The sequence below is a fragment of the Rhipicephalus microplus genome, chromosome 3 (assembly GCF_043290135.1).
Source record: "Rhipicephalus microplus isolate Deutch F79 chromosome 3, USDA_Rmic, whole genome shotgun sequence".
Taxonomy (NCBI): domain Eukaryota; kingdom Metazoa; phylum Arthropoda; class Arachnida; order Ixodida; family Ixodidae; genus Rhipicephalus; species Rhipicephalus microplus.
This window is the reverse complement of record NC_134702.1, coordinates 284,819,969-284,840,787: the sequence shown is the minus strand read 5'-3', so window position 1 is coordinate 284,840,787 and position 20,819 is coordinate 284,819,969. Positions and strand designations below refer to the sequence as shown.

The 20,819-nt window shown below is 46.2% G+C and overlaps 2 protein-coding genes across 10 annotated transcripts in view; one reads left to right on the top strand and one right to left on the bottom strand.

Moving 5' to 3' along the window:
* LOC119167716 (uncharacterized) overlaps positions 1 to 20,819 on the top strand; it is a 38,600-nt gene that overhangs the window by 8,368 nt on the left and 9,413 nt on the right. For 3 of the 7 annotated variants that reach the window (XR_005109281.2, XR_005109285.2, XR_012893958.1), the window contains 2 exons: positions 3,839 to 3,908; positions 4,029 to 5,772. Coding sequence is in view for 2 of the 7 variants with exons in the window: in XM_075887748.1 (XP_075743863.1) it covers positions 3,848 to 3,908; positions 4,029 to 4,227 (260 nt within the window). In the remaining 5 variants the exon portion in view is untranslated. Of the gene's footprint in view, positions 1 to 3,838; positions 3,909 to 4,028; positions 5,773 to 20,819 lie in introns of those variants that run through there. The other 4 variants (XR_012893959.1, XR_012893960.1, XM_075887748.1 and 1 more) reach the window with 3 other exon arrangements.
* The window catches only part of LOC119167698 (uncharacterized), a 211,353-nt gene continuing 196,861 nt past the window's right edge, over positions 6,328 to 20,819 (bottom strand). The window contains exons 6-7 of one of the 3 annotated variants that reach the window (XM_037419224.2): positions 16,027 to 16,215; positions 6,328 to 6,426 (exon numbers count right to left, since the gene is read on the bottom strand). In XM_037419224.2, coding sequence (XP_037275121.1) covers positions 16,051 to 16,215 — 165 coding nt within the window. In that variant the 3' untranslated portion in view covers positions 6,328 to 6,426; positions 16,027 to 16,050. The remainder of the gene's footprint in view (positions 6,427 to 16,026; positions 16,216 to 20,819) is intronic. The other 2 variants (XM_037419232.2, XM_037419239.2) reach the window with 2 other exon arrangements.

The following is a 20,819-nucleotide window of genomic DNA, read 5'->3' as shown; positions in this document are numbered from 1 at the left end:
CTCCGAGAAAGAGTGCCTGGCTATCATATGGGCCATTTCAAAATTTCGCCCATACGTCTATGGTAGACCGTTTAAGGTTGTGACAGACCATCATGCGCTGTGTTGGCTCGCCAATTTGAAGGACCCCTCTGGCCGTCTTGGGCAGTGGAGCTTGTGCCTGCAAGAGTTTGACGTTACAATATTCTACAAATCCGGCAGGAAACACTCCGACGCCGACTGCCTGTCCCGCGCCCCCGTCAACCCACCACCACAGGACTCCGATGAAGACAGCGCGTTCTTCGGAGTCGTGACAGAGAGCGACCTAGCCGCCAAGCAGCGTGCCAACCCTAACCTCCGCGCCATGATCGACTACCTCGAAGGACGCAAATGTCGCCGTGCCTAGGGCGTTCAAGCGCAACTTACCAGCATTCAGCCTCAAAAACTCTATCCTAGTGAAGAAGAATTTCAACCCCGGAACGAGAACGAATTATCTACTTGTCATCCTTGCAGACCTTCGTGACGAAATTTTGGAAGCGTGCCACGACAACCCGTCTTCCGCACATCTCGGAACAACTTCTGGCCCCGCCTTACATCCAATGTCACCCACTACGTCCGGAGCTGCCGTGACAGCCAGCGACGAAAAACACCACCGTCGAGACCAGCCGGACTTCTGCAGCCGATCGCCGTCCCAACGAGGCCCTTCCAACAGATCGGAATGGACCTGCTGGGCCCGTTCCCTACATCCCGATCCGCGAACAAATGGATTGTCGTAGCGACAGACTACATGACGCGCTACGCAGAGACCACCGCTCTTCCTAGGGGAACTGCACAAGAAGTTGCAAAGTTCTTTATTAACCAAATTGTGCTGCGACATGAAGCCCCTGAGGTCCTAATCACGGACCGCGGAACGACCTTCACTGCAGAGCTCATGCAAGGAATCTTACGCTACAGCAACACAGATCACCGAAGAACGACGGCGTACTACCCCCAAACGAATGGACTAACGGAACGGCTCAATAAGACAATCGCGGATATGCTGTCTATGTACGTCGACGTTGAACATAAGACGTGGGACAAAGTCCTCCCGTACGTCACGTTTGCGTACAACACGGCTATTCAAGAAACCACGCAGATGACACCGTTCGAGCTCGTCTACGGAAGACGGCCGACTGTGATGCTCGACGCCATGCTTCCGCACGTAGAAGACGACGACCTCAACGCCGATGTCCAAGGATACCTCCAACGTGCGGAGGAGGCCCGCCAGCTCGCTCGAGCTCGTATAACAGACCAGCAACTGGTGGATGCCGGACGCTACAATCTCTGACGCCGAGACGCCGAGTACCATCCTGGAGATCGTGTGTGGGTTTGGACTCTCATTCGACGACGTGGACTCAGTGAGAAACTTCTACGACGCTATTTCGGACCCTACCAGATTCTACGACGTGTTGGGGAACTAACGTACGAAGTGATCCCCGATGGGGACTCCCGTACATCACGACGACGCATGCGGCCCGAAGTCGTCCATGTGGTTCGCTTAAAACCTTTCTACGGACGATGACGAACTTTTAATTTGTGTGGACTGTCCCTTATGTTAGCATCGGGTCGATGCACTCTTAGAGGGGGGGTAATGCCGCGAACCATGCATTGGGTTTGTTTATTTGTGTTTTGTTTTTTCGGCCTGGCTGCGCCGGCCTGTGCTATCGCCATTTTCACAGCGTTTCGAACAAACGCTACGACAGCGTTTCGAACAAACGCTATCGAACAACGCTTCAGGCGTTGTTCGATAGAAAGAACGCTTCAAGCGTTGTTTGTTAGAAAAGCTGTTCGACTGAACAGCGTTTCTAACAAACGCTATCACGGCGTTCCCGATACAATTCGACTATTCGAGAAACCCTCGCGCCGAGGGATATAAATTCCCGCACAGCCGATGCCGCGTCATTCGATCGCCGACGCTCACTAGCGTGCCCGTCGTTTTGCTGGCCGCTGCTTCGCCACCTGTGTATTTTTTCAGTTGTTAGGGGAGCACAGGTTCGCTCCAATAAACTTGTTTTCCTCATAGACAACTGCGTCGTCCTTTGCTGCGTGACAATATGCAGTCTCACAAGTCTAGAGCATTGTGGTATCTTGTGAGGCAACGTTCATATGCCCGAGCAGAGCACTATGAAAATGTCTTTAAACAATTTAACTGTTGTGCGTTAAAAAAAAAAGAAAGGTTTGCAGTCAAGATAACTGGGTCATTAGCCACTCATTGCAATAAAAGAAATGACATGTCCAGTTTTTGTGGTGGTACTCCCTTACCATTATTTACTAACTGAATTGTAACAACCAAAACAACCGCTAAACAAACCACATTGCCTTTTGAAGGCATCTATTGCCAAACAAAGGAATGAATTATGGCAGTTAGATAGGTGCTGATAAAAACAGAATCATGCACATTTTCTTCAGCTGTAGGTTGATGGTACTGTAGCCAGTCCCCACTGAGCGCAGTCCATGTGTTCACGTTTTCTCTTTCATAAAGGACAACAGTGTACAATAAAACCTCGTTAAACCGTACCTGCATAAACAGTAGTTTCGATAAGAAGTAGTGAAGTCAAAGCCCCGACTCGGCGGCCATTGAACATAATGCATTTTGTATCCGCATAAGCCGTACCAGCTTATCGTGTATGTATTGGTTAATAAGGGGTTCTTCCAATTTTCGTTGCGCACTCGCTGCAGCATGTCGTCCCTCACTGGGCGTCCCGACAGAACAGCAAGCCCCAGAGATCGAAACACGCCTCGCTTGTTTGTGTTGATGATGATGGCGGCTGTGTTGGTGAGCGCCATCTCTTGGATTTTTCTGCAACAAGAAGCACTCGGTCGGCTAAGCATCTGGTGTTGTCCACACGATGGTGCTTCGCACAAACATGCGGTGGAGTGTACATCAAAGGACATTGAGGAATTTGGAGGAGAGTGCGAGATAATTATTCTAGGAGATATGAATGCGCACATAGAAGATATAGATGGGTATACTGACTCAACAGGCAAAATGATCATGGATATGTGTGAAAGGCATGATTTGATCATTTGCAACAACACCGAGAAGTGTGAAGGCCAAATAACATGGGAGGTAGAAAGGCTGCAGTCAACGATAGATTACGCACTGATGTCACATAGAATGTATGATAAGCTCAGGGGAATGCACATAGATGAAGGTGGCTCCAGAATTCTGGGTAGTGATCACAAACGTATCAAGCTAAGTTTCAGAAGAGCAGCGAAACTGGGAAGGAGACAAGATGAGCAACTACAACAAAAATTTTATTCAGAAAATCAAACAGAAATAGCTACTAAACCAATTGAGAAAGTAATCACTGAGGATAATAAAACAGTGTGAACATACACGAATCTAATTGGACTGAGCTAGAGCTTGCTAAAGCATGTGACAAGTCACCCCGGAAAAGAAGACACAAACCCAAGAGTTGGTGGGATGAAGAAGTTAAGAAAGCCATAGCTAAACGTCTGGAAGCCTCTAGGGAACACAGACATGCTAAGCCGCGGGGTGAACCGACAGATGATGTTGAAAGAAAATGGTACATCTTTCTAAGCGTCAGAAAGGAAGCATTCCATCTGATCACTGAAAAGATTGGAAGAAAGAGGACTCAGTGGCTGGCAGAAGTACATAAAAAGGATAGAAAGGCAGCTGCAAAATTTTGGAACAATTTAAACTCCCTAAAAAATGAGACAAGCCTAGAACAGAGGTTTGTACCTGCAGCTCAAGGTGCTAGGCTAGAAAGGGTAACTTGAAGCTTTAAATGCTCGCTCACACGACGTTGTCCACGAGTTTTAAGTTTATGGATGAAGCACTTGCGATTTATGGTTGCAGGTATCAAACATGACGAGTAGGACGCCTGGGTGCCCTTTGAATTCCAAGTTTTCTGGTGTTGTCTTACAAGGTAAAACTGACGGCGTGCATGCACATTTTTTTGGCGGGTGAATATTGAACTTGATGCATGTTTATTGAGGAACTCGCAAACGTAGGGAATGATACCATGCCATGATTATCCGTATTACAGGTTTCCGAAATACAGTGTGCTGCGTTCTGCCAGGGAACGTGCTGTTCGAAGAAGTAGTTGGAGGGCTACGGACGGTGACCACCTCTGTTCCATTCAGTTTGAAGAACGCTGCTTCGACACAACTGGGCAGAATATCACACTGCTGTCTGGCAGTGCACCTTCGATTTTTCCTGCTTTCCGAGCGCATCTGCAAAAACCTGTTAGTTTCTACTTCCTTGACGTAGCTTCAATAGAATGTAGTGACGAAAATAAGCAATTGCATCTAAAAGAAAATAAGACACCTTTGAAATTCATTCTATCTTGCCGACGAAACCAAAACCAAAACACCGATAGACCAAGTTGTCGAAATGAGTGAGTGGAGTTATATCAAACATCGTGATACCTCGTTTCTAGGCTTTGAATGCTGCGCTTGCCATGACAACACACGTCGCCAACTGAAGTTGACGAATATTATTTAGAACTAACGCCACTGCGATCGTTCTTATGATCGGTTTATTTGGGGTACGTCTCCTGGAGTTGGTCGGTTGCACGCGACAACGATCGGTGCTTTGGTTTGGTTCCGCCTGTAACTTGGTTAGAATTCGATAACTCTAGAAAAATTACTGGTGACTCTCAGTTTATCTAATTACCTCTCTTTTCCAGCTTTAGCTTTAATTATTTGAACTTCCTTATATATTCTCTAAAAATCAGCTGACACACACAAGCGCATACATAAAAGAGGCGAGCAAATGTCGCGTTCCTCTTGATCTTGAGTATCTGCAGGCACATTTCTTAAAACACCCAATATATACTAAAACCTTTTTGTACCGCAATAGTGCGCCAGCAAGCTCGATATGCGAAGCATTCCTTGACCATACACATTAATCTGAAAGCGTGCAGCTGACAATGGGTGCATGAAATAATTTGTTTCATAAACAGGAATAGCCATTTATTCGTTGGTGTAACTTAAAAATGGTTTTTATCTCATTTTTTTATCGTGGAACTGCAAATCAAGGCGCACAACGTGCGTATTCCATTGCAGTCTAAGGCGGTTTCGCCCTGTTTTTCCTCTAGCAATTTGGCTGCTGGCGGCTTAATTCATTTTCTCTCGTTGGCGGCGGCCGGGACTGCCACTCCAGACGTTCTATAAGACCACCTTGCTTCACAACGAGTGACATCATTTATGTGAATGGTGCTGTACCTGTTGTGCCCTAACGCTCTCGAGTCTTGAACAAATATTCTGGTGAGCGCTAACCTTTAAATGGCACAAAAACGAGCCAACGCATGCACGCACCGCACATTAAAGCGCTTTGGCGGCTGCAGCGATGAGGGTTAGTTGTAGCGCCATATCGTGCTGCGGCACTTTTGAGAACTAAAAAAGTTAAACAAGCAAACCTGGCGACATGTGGAGTGGTGGCATGAGCCGGTCATAAGTTTATAAAGCAGGTTGTGGCCCGGACTAAGGAGCCCACTCCTTCCTCGGTCGCAAATAAATGTTTTATTCTCTCTCTCACCATCGCCGCTCGCAAGACTAGCAAGGATGTGCTCGGGCGCCCAATCTGTGTGTGCGTTTATTTACATTTAAACGGGTGGGAAACATTAAATACATACCTGCAACATATCTCAGCCACTGGCGCTTCTTCTGTGCTTGCTACAAAACATGCGAATGGGGCATGCTCACGGATGAAGTAAAAAACTTGGGAGAGGCTCTGCCCAGCCAACCATGTAATGTCCAGTAGACATCAAATAAATATCGACCATATGATATTCTTATCTTCAATGGATGTCCACAAAAGTTAATTTAATATTTATACAATATCTAGAGGATGTCTATTTTGAACAGAGTGGACCTTCATATAATGTCCACACCAGTTCCACACACAATATTGATATAATATTTGGCAATATTAATACAATATTTAAAGAATGTCCATTTTGACGAGCGTCAACATCCAGAGATTGTCCACAGCAGTTCTACAATAACATTGATATATATCAAATGACACTTATCTTTAGGTGCAGCGACGCACATATGCATACTATCTGAGGTTTTATGTCCCAAAACCACAATACGAATGAGAAACAATGCAGTGGAGGGCTCTGGAAATGTTGACCATGTGGTGTTCAACGTGCACTGACACTGCACACTACACGTACCTCTACAATTACGCCTCCATCAAAATGTGACCACCGCAGCCGGCATTGAACCCGTGACTTTTGGGTCAGCATTTTAGCACCTTAGCCACTGTTCCACTGAGGCGGACAGACGCGCATGCAATTGCACCATATGCTACAAAATAATGAGACTGTTAACTCGATATGATTGCCTTTAGTCAAATTTATTGCATCAAATTCAGCAAAGGTCTTGGGGGATCTGTCATAGTGATGGCAGTGGTCAGTCAGTCAGGGCACTGGTAGCCTGCAAATATAAACACCACAGTTGACACAGCCAACTTTTAACTTGATGCTCAATGAGCAGTGTATGAAGCACGTTTGCAGGGTGTAATCTGGACTTTGAAGAATTGCCTCAACAGCATTACAAATGCAATGACAGTAGTTCCAATAATGAGTGTCACCACATATGGGGTATTTAGTCTAAACATTCTATACATGTTGTTTAGAAACCAATGAATTGCACCAGCAGAGCATATTGATGAAGAAATTAGGTTCTAGGGTTGTAAATAGTTACCAGACGTACATATATAAATGTATATTCTAAAAGGTGAAAAGCACGCACATTGTTTGATATGTAATTTATGTGTGCATGAATACAGCCTCGTTTGATTACATTATATGTTCACAATGCAAGATTATGCACGAATTAGTAGTCTCTTTTACCATAGTGTTTAATCTATTATTACAGGGTAGCCAGCCGGTCTGAGAACTGGCTAACCTCCCTGTCCTTTTCTTCCTATTAGGGTGCAAATTGAACATCAAGGCCATTTAAGTACTTAACAATAAGTTATAGAGTAAACTTTCGTAATTAATCCAGACACTGCACGCAGGACAGAGACAAAAGAGTCCACAAACACAGTGATGTGCCTCTCTTGTCCGTGTCCTTCATGCTGTTTGAGGATTAATTAAAAATAACCAAGCCCAAGCTAGCCTTGCACATTTTCAGTACTACCAAGAGCGCTTCTGACCCCTTTTGACGTCCAAAACACTTGATGCAGCCGCAGTGACAAACAAATAAAACGCAACTAATGCGCATCATTGGGACTACGGGCATGATTAGATGTGGCCTATATGCTCAGCTGCAGCCCTGAGCGCGACGCTCTGCCGTTTCGACATGCGTACTACAAACAATGTACGCGAGTAAACATAATATTGGAGAGATTAAAGTGAAAAAAAAAATGACACATCACCGCTCAAAAGTGGTCACAAACACACGTGTTTATGCACCGTCAATATAGTCAAAATTTAACTTACAGAAAAGGCCTTTCACTTTCATGTCTTAAAGACCTGAAGTGCTAAAAGGTATCAACGGTCTAAGGAAACAACGAAAGAAAGTGTTAACTTCCAACTCAAAACTTGCAATGCCAAGCGTGGTGTTGTAAAAGGTGAAAAAGTTCTTGCTGCCGAGTTTTGCTTGTCGCGAAGGACAAGGTCGACGATGAAATAAATGCTTTCGCACAGTTCACGCGTGACTGACCGAACGCACATGCATGAAACCCCAGTGCGTCGGCGAAGTGTTCATACGGTGGATGGAAACAACTTTATTGCAATGTTCTTACGAAGCCTGTGATCTACGAAGGCCAGAGCTACTGCATTGCCGTCTGTTATGTCTAGCGCAAACACGTACGGCCGTTCTCATCCGTTGATACGTGAATGCTCCCGTGCTGTCACAGGCCGCACGTGTTATTGAGCAAGGCAGACAAGCTGTTTTGTAGTTAGATGGGCTAACGTCGTCGGCACTTGCCCTTGGGCATTGTTTATCAAGTGCTGATCGCCTAGAACATTGCGGTGACACGTCAGTATTTTTTTAAAAAGCGGCCTGCCGGTTATCTCGTCAGGTGATGGTACACTGAGCGACATAAAAAAAGTTGCCCGAGACTACTTTGCAGTGCACCTTTCTGTCATCAAAAACTTTGATAAACCATGGAAATCAACATTCCTGACACCTGTGCCGAAGAAACCAATGCAGCCAGCTGCATTCGAGTTTTTTGTGTCTTCTTGCGTCTCGCCGATTAAGAGCACTAATTCGCAAAACACTTTATCATAATAAATATAGTCAATCCTGCAAGAGTCATCGAAGATCCAATATTAAAGGGCCTGTGGACAGGACGGCCACCAGCAGCAAATCACGTCACCCTGCCACCCCGCGCAAGCTTGATGATCGCCGTCTATTGTGAAGGTGCTGCTCCTGACGTCGACGCTATCGTGGAGACTGACCAAAGGTTGCTTCTAGATCGCGGTGTGTCTGTCGCAAGAGGCATTGCGCGGTTTAAGCAACGCAGATCCCACGTTTTGGTCACCAATTTCACCGAGGGGTACCAGCATCTAAACAAGGGCGCTGCAATTGCGTTCCTCGAACAAACGCAAGAAGCGAGTCAAGTGATCGCGGTCGCCCCCTTTAACGCGCATGCGCAGATGCTTCCAGGCTGCCACATCTTTTCGACGTGAACCCGGCGCTGTCGCAAGAAAATCGGGACAGATTACTGGAGTTGCTCCGTCGCTACAGCGAGTGTTTTTCCTCGAACTCGAAGTTACGTCAGACACCTTTGGCGAAGCACCGGATAATAACCGAAGATGGAGCCCGACCTACCAGACAGTCACCGTACCGCGTTTCTTCACACGAGCGCGAAGCCATCCGAACTGAAGTTGATGACATGCTCAGCGACGACATAATACAGCCATCAAAAAGTCCGTGGGCTGCGCCGGTTGTACTCGTGAAGAAAAAAGATGGCACTTTAAGATTCTGCGTTGACTACCGGAGACTAAACAAAATCACCAAAAAGGACGTGTACCCCCTGCCACGAATCGACGACGCCCTCGACCACCTCTGCCACGCCAAGTACTTCTCATCCATGGATCTGAAGACCGGCTACTGGCAAATTGAAGTGGACGAGAGAGACCGAGAGAAGACTGCATTTATAACCCCGGACGGTCTATACGAGTTCAAGGTGATGCCGTTTGGGCTGTGCACGGCGCCCGCAAGGTTTCAGAGAGTCATGGACACTGTGCTAGCAGGCCTGAAGTGGCACACTTGCCTCGTATACCTCGACGACGTTGTCGTATTCGCCCGGACTTTCGACGAACACCTCACAAGGTTGGAATCTGTACTCGAGGCCATTCGTACGCCAGGGTTAACGCTGAAGCCTGAGAAGTGCCGTTTCGCGTACGAGGAACTCAAGTTCCTGGGTCACGTCGTGAACGCCGCGGGAGTCCTACCTGACCCGGCAAAAACATCAGCCATTGCGAACTTCCCAAGGCCGAAAGATAAGAAGGGTGTGCGAAGGTTTCTCGGACTGTGCGCATACTACCGGCGCTTCGTCGAAAACTTCGCACGCATTGCAGAGCCACTCACGCGCCTGACGAAAGAAAGCACCCCTTTCAGCTGGGAAAACGACCAAGAAAAGGCATTTTGCGAGCTGCAACAACGCCTGCAAAACCCGCTCGTGCTCGCTCATTTCGACGAAAACGCCGAAACGGAAATGCACACGGACGCCAGTGATATCGGTTTGGGTGCCGTCCTCGTCCAAAAGCAAAGCGGTTACGAAAAGGTAATCACCTATGCAAGCCGTGGTCTGTCGAAGGAGGAGAGAAACTACTCTCTGCCTCTGAGAAAGAGTGCCTGGCTATCATATGTGCATAAAATACAAAAAAAGAAAAGCAGAGGAAGAAACGTTGGCAACCGACCTGCAGCCGTCGGTAAATCGACGCTTATGTAAGGTTGGGCCATAGTCAACCAGCGTGCGGCACGCACTCGGACTCGTCGGCCAACGCGGTTGCGCCTACGTTGTGTTGTGACATTGGCCGACGTGAGACCAATGTCAATCCCCAAGACCGGTCCTACGTTGGTTTCCGAGGTCGGGCCAACCACTTCGCAGTCAGTAACAGACCTCTTGCCGACCACTAGCTAAGGACAAATTGTTGCTTGGGTTCGTGCGCGAACAACGCGGGATGCGCTTCCCGCTCTAGCTGCTAACTTGCCATAGCTACATTTGCTGACTAGAAAGTTCATGTTTCCGTGAAGCGTTGGTGGCTACGATAATGCACTTTTCTCTAGACGTTGTGTCGTCCCGCCGAAAGTTATCCGCTGCGGCCAACAGATATATGGGCACGTGGCTTCCTTACTTTAACTCATCGATCGTGTCTCACAAGTGCTCTGACCTAATGAGAAAGTATCCGACACCGCAGTGTAGGGTTAGGGTCGCTTGGACTGATTGATGACACAAACTACCGGTGAGCAATGTGGCCTCTATTTCTCGCTGACATTAGCCCAACTGAGAAACTTTGAGGCGATTGGGGCATTTTGGCATAGGGTGGTGCAATTTCAAAAAATTTCAAGGTTTTGATGCAGCTCGGCGCAGAAATGGGGATTTGCTTCAAATCGGTGCAATCGCCGCAGCTGTTGCACCCCTGCAAGTTTCAATATTGTAGTTTTTCTGTACTTCATTCAGAAACAGGCGTCATGCATTTATTATTGTAACAAGAGCACTCAGGGATATGTGAATACTGTATTTACTTGCGAAATGAATGCACTTGTTTTCTAGAAAAATCTTAGCAAAGTTGGGGGGTGCATTTATTATGCGGGGTAAATTTTATGAAAAGTTTTTTGGGAGGAGGAAAAAATGGTGTAATGCAAAAAAAAAGTTGGGTCGCTTAACCTTTCGCAATTTACATATGCGTACACTGTTTGAAAACAGCTTCTTTGTTGCACTTTACTCATCTTCAGTGGTTGATGGCACAATCTTCTGCAAGCTGTCCCCGGGCCACCCGCGCACGCCATAAAAACGTTTTATGGCTATCTTTTCTCGCAATCGTAAAATCGCAACAGTGACATCTTCTGTGATCCCGAAGGGTACCCAAAAGCGTGCTCTACGATGCTACCACGCATTTAACCAACTTTGCGGCAACCTATGACCTATGACCATGACGACGCCGTTAACATTGTAACAAGCACGACGAGGTCGTGGTAGCAAGTAACCAATGTTGCAGCAAGCTACGCTAAAAGCATTAAAAAAAAAAAAAACACCGATAACAAGATTAATGACAAAATATGCCCGCCGCCTTGCTTCTACATGAGAAATGCCTCTACATGTGGATAACAAGCGAAGCAGAAATCGGAGGTGCTATCATGTTGCAGAAATCACCACAATCTTCTATGGACGACGAGCGATTTTGTCTGCTTCTCCAGAAACATGCCATGTGATAGCGACGAATGACCCTATGCGACAGCAAACCCTATCGTCGTCAATCGAAAATCGCGCACATGTGACTGGCCTTTTTGGGGCGGGGAAAAGGGGAGGGCGATTCTTTAAAAAGAGGTGGAAAGGTAAAAAAAAAAGGGGTGTGGAGTGCACGATAACTGTCTCTCATGTGAGGACACCTCAACTGATACACTCACGAGAGAACGGAGAATGTAGAGACAGTTAAAGAGAAGAAAAAAGAAAGTAGGCTAAAGAAGAAAGGGGGGAGCGGGTCACAGGAAGCGACCAAGGGGCAGTTTGGTGACCTTCGCTGGCTGTGTGCTTATCAGCTGCAATGTCTCTACACTGGCACCCACTGCTCCTGAACCCTGCTGCTGAGCACAAATAAGATGGGGGACTTGCCCCACACAGATAGAAAGAAAAGCAATAGGCATGCGGCAACAGGTGAAGAAGAGGGAAGGAGTGAGCCAAGGTGGTAGAGGGGGTCAACAAAGTGATAAAAAACAGGAGATCCAACAGGTGAGGAGGCGCCAAGTGTCGGTTAGCAGAACTGCAGCCGATGAATGTAGGGGGTGCATTTATTACAGATAGAAAGAAAAGCAATACGGCCCGCGGCAATGGGCAAAGAGGGGGAGAGAGCCAGCCGAGGTGGTCTAGGGGGGTCGGCAAAGTAATAAAAGAACGGAAGAGATCCAATGGGTGAAGAGGCGCCAGGTGGGGTTTGCAAGACTGCAGCGGATGAATGTAAGGGGTGCGTCTATTACGCTGGGGAAAGAAAAATCCAAATTTTGATGACTGAAGTTGGGGGTGCACTTATTATGTGAGTGCGTTCATTACACGAGTAAATAAAGTAATAATTTTTGAGACCATATGAAATAATAATTAATAAATAATAATTAATTCCATTCCCTTTTCATCTTTTAATTTTAGCAGTCGGTGCAGGGAACTTCCAAGACTAGTCAATGCACACAATAATCTAAAAACGGCCAATGAAGCTTCAGTGAAAGGTTATACTAAACTTTTTTAATGGTTTCGGGATAGTGCACAATGGAGAAAGACCTTGGAACATGATGCGAAAAAGCCAATGCCAAAGAGTAAACAGTGCATCTCCTGCAGTTACATCTACAGTGAACAGTAACATGAAACTCGGTAGTCAAACTCTCATTACACAGACAAGGTTTTCAATACCTTCTCTTTCAGTTATTCTCCTGGACTGCTCTAATTCATAATAATAATAAGGACATTACAAAATTAGGGTAGAGGTAGACATATATGAAGTTCCAAAGTGAATAGTTCTGCACTAGCCTATGCCACTAAAATCTCCGACTTCACAACAAGCAGGCACTGGAACTTGTAGGTTCCTCTTATTACTTTTTTTTTTCCTGGCTTACTAAGCCTGTGGCAACAGCAGTGCCCTTGAAGAACTAGAGCACATTCACTGGACTTGTTGTCACAAGGATCTTTGAATGTGGAGCACCGGAAAAAAATAGGTGGCTGTGATAAGCGATTAGTGCTTTTAAAGGGGCCCTGAGACACAAATTAAGTGTGTTGTTTTCATTGCTTCTTCTTTAACAGTGTAATACACTGATATTGTGGCAATGTCAGAAACAAAGCTGTTAAAATTAATATCTATGGAGAACCAACTTTTTTTTAACTATGGCAACACATAGTCTCTATTCTTGCAGTCAGAAGTGACACTTTTGACGACACAAAAAGATGAAATAGGTTGTGCCTTTTGATAGGTTTGACGCATCAAGCCGTGTGCGATATTCGTACCATCTCAGACAGGCTATATATACGTTTGTGCACTAAAAATTACAAAAGCACTATTTATACTTTATTAGATACAAATGGATTTCTGTTTCCGAGTATGAAAATGTTAAAAAAAAACGCAAGCCAGCCCTAGGAGCATTGTACAACAGCCTCCATGAGGCGATTGATTGATTGATTGATATGTGGGGTTTAACGTCCCAAAACCACCATATGATTATGAGAGACGCCGTAGTGGAGGGCTCCGGAAATTTTGACCACCTGGGGTTCTTTAACGTGCACCCAAATCTGAGCACACGGGCCTACAACACTTCCGCCTCCATTGGAAATGCAGCCGCCGCAGCCGGGATTTGAACCCGCGACCTGCAGGTCAGCAGCCGAGTACCTTAGCCACTAGACCACCGCGGCGGGGCGCTTCCATGAGGCGAGTCATCCGGTTTGTTTCTGTGAGATTTGCGCAGTGATTTCAAACAGACTGGCATCAGTGAGAGAGTGAAACGGAAAGTTTTTTTCTAGTCATCTGCTGGGGTTTTCTAGTTTGAAGGCTAATAACTTCATCATTAATATGGCTATAACACACCACGACAAGGACTTGTCCTTGTTGTGGTGCGCTATACCCATATGAATGATGAACTTCAACTAACTAGCCCAGCGACGTGCCTTATAGCTAATGATTGATTCCCATTACCGTGTAATAATCTTGATAATTCTTTTTTGCGTTCACCTCAATGTTCGGCAAAGCTTAAACTCCAGTGCTTTAGATTCTACATCCACATGTGCCCGCATGATGTGCACAGCGCTTTGAATGCAGCCTCATCAAAAAAATGTCTCACTGCCGTGATTCCCAGGGTCATGTACGCAGAAATACCCAATACAGTAGATGAGAGAACGATTGCTGTCACAAAGCATGAAAACCAGTAATCTGAAGGTTGATATTTACTGATAGCAGGTTGTTTTTTCATCCACATTATTTTTTTTAGAGATACCGTAAAAGCAAGCATATAGTCCAGCCTTTTTTTCTAGATCTTACGGTACGAAATTTCAGTCCCGTACTATATGCAGGTCCCAAGAATTTTCGCCCGAAATTCAATTTTGTTTTCGAACATAGTGCGGTGCTATCATCATGATCATCAGGTGTTTCTACGCTTCTGCGCTAGGTGCTAGGTAGTGTTAACAGCTGTAGCCGGTGTTAGTCTTACAGACCCATGCATGAAACAGTGGTCGATGGCCTTTGCTTGAACTTGGCGGCCATAATGACGGTCACGATTTTGCTTCTGTGATTTTACGACATGTCAGCACCACGCAGGCCGTACCCGGCTGCTTTTAAAAGGAAAGTTATCGCTGCTGCCGAAGCCACCGGCAACTGTGTCACAGAGCAGCAGTTCGGAGTCAACGAGCGAAGTATTTGTGGTTGGTGGAAGCAGAAGGATGCCCTCTTTGCTTACAGCGACCAGTGAGAAAGTTTCGGTAGTCCAAAAAATAGAGTTTCCCGAAGTGGAACGAGAACTTGCAGACTTTGTGTGGGAGAAGCGAGCTGCACATCTCGCTGTTAACATCGAACTGCTCCAAGCGAAGGCAAAGGTGATCGCCCGAGACAAAGGCATTCAGCAAGAGGATTTAAAAGCGAGCAAGCATTGGGTGTCTCTCTTCATGCGCCGCACTGGGTTCTCCCTACGTTGGCATACGTCGATCTCGCAGAAGCTACCAAAGAGCTACAAAAAAGACCTTGTGAAGTTTCAAAAGTATGTAATTGGGTTGCAAAAGGCTGTCCCCTTTGAGCTAGACCAGACCGGCAATGGGAATGTCTACCTGGATATGCCCTCGGCGCTGATGGTGCATCGAAGGGCTCCCAGCAGGTTATCATGCGATCGACTGGGAACGAAAAAATGCGAGTGACCGTAATGTTGTTCTGTTCTGCAGACAGTCGCAAGCTACCACCCTACGTGGTGTTCAAAAGAAAGGCGCTGCCGAAGGGGGAGAAGTTCCTGAGAAATGTTGTCGTCCTCTGCAAAGACAAGGGGCGGATAGACGAATTGATAGTGCTTAACTGGATAAAGTCCGTGTGGTGTCGATGGCCCAGAGCACTTCTGGGGCTCCCTTCAATGCTTGTGCTCGAAGGGTTTCGGTGTCATCTGACCAACTCCGTAAAGCGACTGCTGCGGGGCTCCCGCACCGAGCTTATCCTCATCCTAGGAGGGATGACATCACAGCTGCAGCTGCCTTATGTGTGCCTTAATAAGCCATTTAAAGACCATGTCAAGCGCCTGTACGAGAGTAGATGATGTCTGGAGAACCACAAGTGACCACTGCCGGACAGCTGAAACGGGCCTAGCCAGCCATGCTGCGCTCTTGGATAGTCGAGGCTTGGGCCTGCATTCCTGAGATGCTCGTTTGCCGTGCGCTTAGAAAGTGCTCCATCTCGAACGCGCTTAATGGCACTGAGGATGATGCGCTGTGTGAGAACATTTCCAACAAGGGAGCATCAAAAAAGAGTGTGTCTGGTGACGATGATTAATAAAGTGTGTCAATAAATGCATTTTTCCATTTTCCTCGCAGTATATTTGGGGGAAAACTTTTTTTTTTTTTTTTTTTTTTTGCGTTTGCTATCCCCAAATTACACCCCGAACTATATGCGGGTTTTTATGGTATGTCATAATCCCTACACAACACTTAAAAACTATAAACAACCTGCCTTATGCCTTCTTCAGGTTGCATCTTACAGAAAAAATTAATCCTTGATTCAGTCTCATCGTTTCATTCTTGCGTAGTGCTATGTGAATTTCACAAAAAGAGCTCGCTTAAAGATGCAATATTTGCCTCCACTGTGGGTTGATCTTCTTAACTAAGATGTTGCCAAAATAAAATATGCCTCTTACATACATCAGTCGAGAGCAGCGCACTTAGCCCAGGGACTGCTCCAGAGGTGCAGCGAAATGCCGTTCAGCACACTGTGATGACCCCAGCAAGGGCGACTGCTCAAAGGGGACCACCACTTCCCCGTAGTAGTTGAACACCTTCAAATGCGGAAGCCGCCGGGCCAGTGACTCTAACAGCAAGTCCACCACCTGGCAAGAAGCATTTTGCCCTTTAGCACTCCAAGTTACAACAAATCTATACAGTCGAATGTAGATGATTCGAACTCGAAGGGTCCCGAAAATTTGTTCGAATTAAAACAAGTTTGAATTAAAAGAAGTTAGAATTAATGAAAGCTAAATGAATGGAGGACTCACCTTGCAGCGACACATGTGCATTGAGTTGACACACGACGGGGAAGTTTCAGAAGATTTACATTTATTCACAAATCACGGAACATCCGTTATTACTTGAAGTAATCGGTGTTGCGCATCTGCACACGTTTGCCTTGCAGCGAAATTTTGCATGCAGCTTGCAAAACATTTTCTTGGCAAGAGAAGTTGCGCGCAGAAATGTCCAGCACCATCACTTTTTGAGGACGACCATAACGACTGCGTCTCCACATGTGCCGCAGCTGCAGCGTGGCCAGCACGTGACGAGAGAGAAGGAGCATCTCCACACGAAGAGAAGCATATCGGCATTTGGGAGAAAACTAACACTCCACGGCAGCTTTTTTTTTTAAAGACGATAGTCTTTCTTGGGGACCTTCGATGCAAAAACTTTGGTCTGTCTGTCTGTACATTTGTCTGTTTGTCCACCATTACCGCGAACCGGGTACTTAAAACAGCACCAGCCAAAACCCTACAAGGCCGACCCCATCCGCAGCGCCCACCAATGTGACTCAAGGATTAGCGTTCATACGTGTGCGATTTTCAATTAAACAGCAATTATTGCGCATATCTGAGGCACCATACCAATAGGTATATATTCTGCCTGTTCGTCTTTTACTAGAAAAGGCATACATAAGTTATTCTAAGGACCGTAGCGCTTATCACCCTGCGCTGACCATGCAACGCTTGCACGGAACGGGGAGTGTTTTCAATGCTTTGCTAAGACAAGACGGTAGTGACACCTACCCGTCGCCACGCTTTCTACAACTTATCACCTCTGAGACGAGCGCGCACACCCGTCTCAGGGCCATGCGCTTTGTTTTTCAAAAAAACTGCCAGATGGGGCTCATGTCTCATGTGTGACGTGACTTGATGCGCTCGTTCGCCTTCGCTGCAGGCTCGAGGCACTCTGACGCAGTGCCTCTAGAATACCATTCACCGATTTTCTTGCGCAGAACATCAAATAAATATTTTGTTCACTCTCTTAACACGCAAGACTATTGTCTGTCGACGACATTTGCAGATTACATGCAGATACAGGGCCAATTTTTTTTTGTTCTCTTCATGCGTGTTGTCAAAAAGAGAAGGGTCTACCTGGCAGGGACGGGAAAGGGAGAAGAGTGGCACTGCCAGGTGGGAGAGAGCCAACACTCCTCAACAGGTGTCTTTTTTTTTTTCCTTTCTTCGCGCATGGCATTGAAAGTAGAAGGGTCTTTACATGGCATGGACGAAAAAGAGAGAAGCGTGGCGCAGACGTGGCGCAGATTGGCATTTGAAAGAGAGCAAACATCCCACGGCAGCCTTTTTTTTCTATTTCTTTTCCTTTGTGTGCAGCGTTGAGGTGTCGGAGGTTGAGGTGTCGCGGGATGGGGCGTGATGCTTAGAGCATTTTCGAAGCGCAGTATGTTCGAATTAATCATAGCAAGTGCTTGCGCATTCAAATTACAGGCCATTGGAATGCACACAGCTTTGACGGCACCTCAGCGTGAGTTCGAATTAAACGGAAGTTCAAATTAGGCATGTCCGAATTAATGATATTCGACTGTATAAACACACATGCTGCATCTAACAACGACAGATAAACAATGTGTGGTGCTTTTCTTCAGTGAGGTTCAATGCAGTGGTTTTACATGCCGAGACAGAAGAGGCAAGTACAGTTGTCCTTGGATATTTACACACTACAAGCACTAAACTTCAAACTGTGTGATATGTCAATAGTATGAAATACAGGGCTTGCATTTCCCAAGCTTATCTGAAAAGAGCACATCTTGAACAGTTTCGTGACAATGGAATAGGACAAGTGTACATCCAACGATCTCATTGCACAACGTAACCAACAACAAAAGTTTTATCTATTTGTAGCGCACGGGTGTAATAAGGAGGGTGCAAGATGCAGGTTTCGTTTGTCTTCACGAACTTCATCATCTTGCTGCTTTTCAGTCTGAGTTTGCAGAAACAATCTATCAGAAGTTTGCAAACTGGTTCACAACAATAAACAAGTTAACACTATCTTCAACGTGTTGCACAGTACTCTTGACTTGAATCTGTAAAGCCAAAACACTTAAAGGGGCCCGCAACATTTTTCCAAGTAGCCATGGAATAGATACAATAAAGGAGCTTTATTCTTCACGACTATTTCCATGCCTGTTTCTTACTTACTCTTCTGTTTCATTCAGCTTTCGCTCACAAAGCCTGTCTGAAATGCTCAGCGCAAACTGCGCCTCACTGTTTTAAAAGGTTCACGATTATTGTAGATCATTCTGTTAAGACCGCACGCAACATGTGAACACTCAAGATTATTCTAAAGCTTCCGTGAAGACCAGTGGTAAGGTTAGAATATTCTGTGGCACATGTATAAATATCGACGCGCTTTGCCGCTTGCCATTTGATCAACAGCTGACGATCTGTCCGCCGCTATCAGTGCCAGTGTCTTGCTGTACTCTAACTTTCTCTTTATGTGGCAACAAGTTCAGTCCAATAAAGAGTTTAACCTGAACATCCTGTCTGCTTCCTATGGCCAGGTCACGACCCCGTGACATCTGGTGGAGGTGCTTGCTGGCCTATATACCGAACTCTCCCCTCCAGCCGTGAGCCAAGCCCAAACAATAACGAGGCCGTTTATGCACGAACAAAACCGATGTATTTATGGAGGATGATAGAGTTATAATAGTAATATAATGAGGAAAATAGGACAAGTGCCAAGAGTGCTAAAAAAAACTCAATGATCGAACGAAGCAAAAAATTAGTTCACCGGTAGTGCCGTAGTTAGTTGTGCTGCCAGCCGCTGTCAGCAACGCTTCTCACCATCGAGGTCGTTGACCTTGAACACGCATGGCTCCTGTTATGCTGCTAACAAATGCTGGGTGAGGCTCACTGTGGTACACGCGTGGCTCACCTGGTGGGGACATCCCATTGACGTTTCAACCACCCCAGGCCTGAGGTAGTCAGAAGGCTGCTTCGGCCCCAGGTGCGTGGACGGCTGGTTTGACCCCAGGTGGGAGCCTGCTGCTACCTCGAGTCCACAACACAACAGGTCCCTGCTCCCGCGCCCTGGTTCTTTGATTGCCAGCCACATCTGCCTATCTTCTTTCTCTTCTTTCTCGGTCTTGTCCCACCGTGTCTAGCACCACTGCGTTCCCCGATTTCACACGTTGTCTTCCTTGATGGTCTCAGAGGCGCGCAGTTTGAACGAGTTTCCCGCAATTCACTGTTCACTTGGCCCTTCACACATGCCCCTCCTTCGGGAAAGAAAGGTTATTTTTTTAAATTTGAAGGTATGTTTTAGCCCCATTGACCACTTTTTCGCGCAAGAACACTGGCACTGCCATAGTGAACACACGTCCGCAAGAAGTCCACAAAAAATGTTCGAATACACACAAGAGAAAAAAATTTTAACACTTCCGTGCAAGCTTATGTTACAACCTACTCATGAAGTCGGCTCCTACATTCTCTGAGCCTTTCATATGTCTAGTAACAAAAGAATACTCCTGTATAGCCAAACTCCACCTTAGTACTCTGCTGTTCGGGCATTTTGCCTTAGCTAGATATTGCAGTGGCTGATAATTCGTTTGTACAACAAACTGCATTCCGTACAAAAAGAAGTAAAATTTTTCTATTGCCCAGAATAGTGCTAGACATTCTCGTTCTATGGTGGGGTAATTGTGTTCGCGGGGCAAAAGCTGTCAGCTGGCGTATGACACTGGATGTAGTACGCCATCGTATTCCTGCATGAGAGCTGCCCTGATACAAGTGTCAGATGCATCCGAACGCAGTATGGAGACGCGTTTTGGATCAGGAGCTCACACTATTGGTCCCGGTGCAAGGGCTTGCTTCAGTGTCTTGAAAGCTGCTTCTCTTTCCGGGGTCCACAAAATGTTGTTCTCTCTTTTCTTGGTCTCTGTACGCAAGCAGGAGTGGTATCAGCAGCTGGTTCCACGATTTCGGATCCCCTTGGCATAGCTTACACAGAATCTGTTTCAGCGTGCCATTGAATTTTTCCACCATCCCGTTGCACACTGGCTGGTATAATGTTGAATTCGGATGCTTGATGGACAGCAAGTTGTTGAGTTCTCTCACCAACTCAGACGTGAAGCTGGATGCCCTATCACATAGAATCTCACAGGGAAATCGCTGAAAATCAAGCCCTAGGAACCACTGACCTGTGTGAGACGATTAGAACGATTGTACAAGAAGAGCTGTGAAAATTGCTAACTTCACCGCAGCCTCAAGTGAACTGCATCCCAGACGTCGTACGCCAGGAGATCCAGCGATTGCTGGGCGTTCTTAAGGTTTCATTTCATTTCATTTCATTTCATTTTATTTCCTTAAAGACCCCTTGCGGGGCATTACATAAGGGGTGGGTACATAAAAATTGAGCAGAAAACAATCGTTTGTCCTAAAGTGAAAGATGATTAGTGATACTGGTT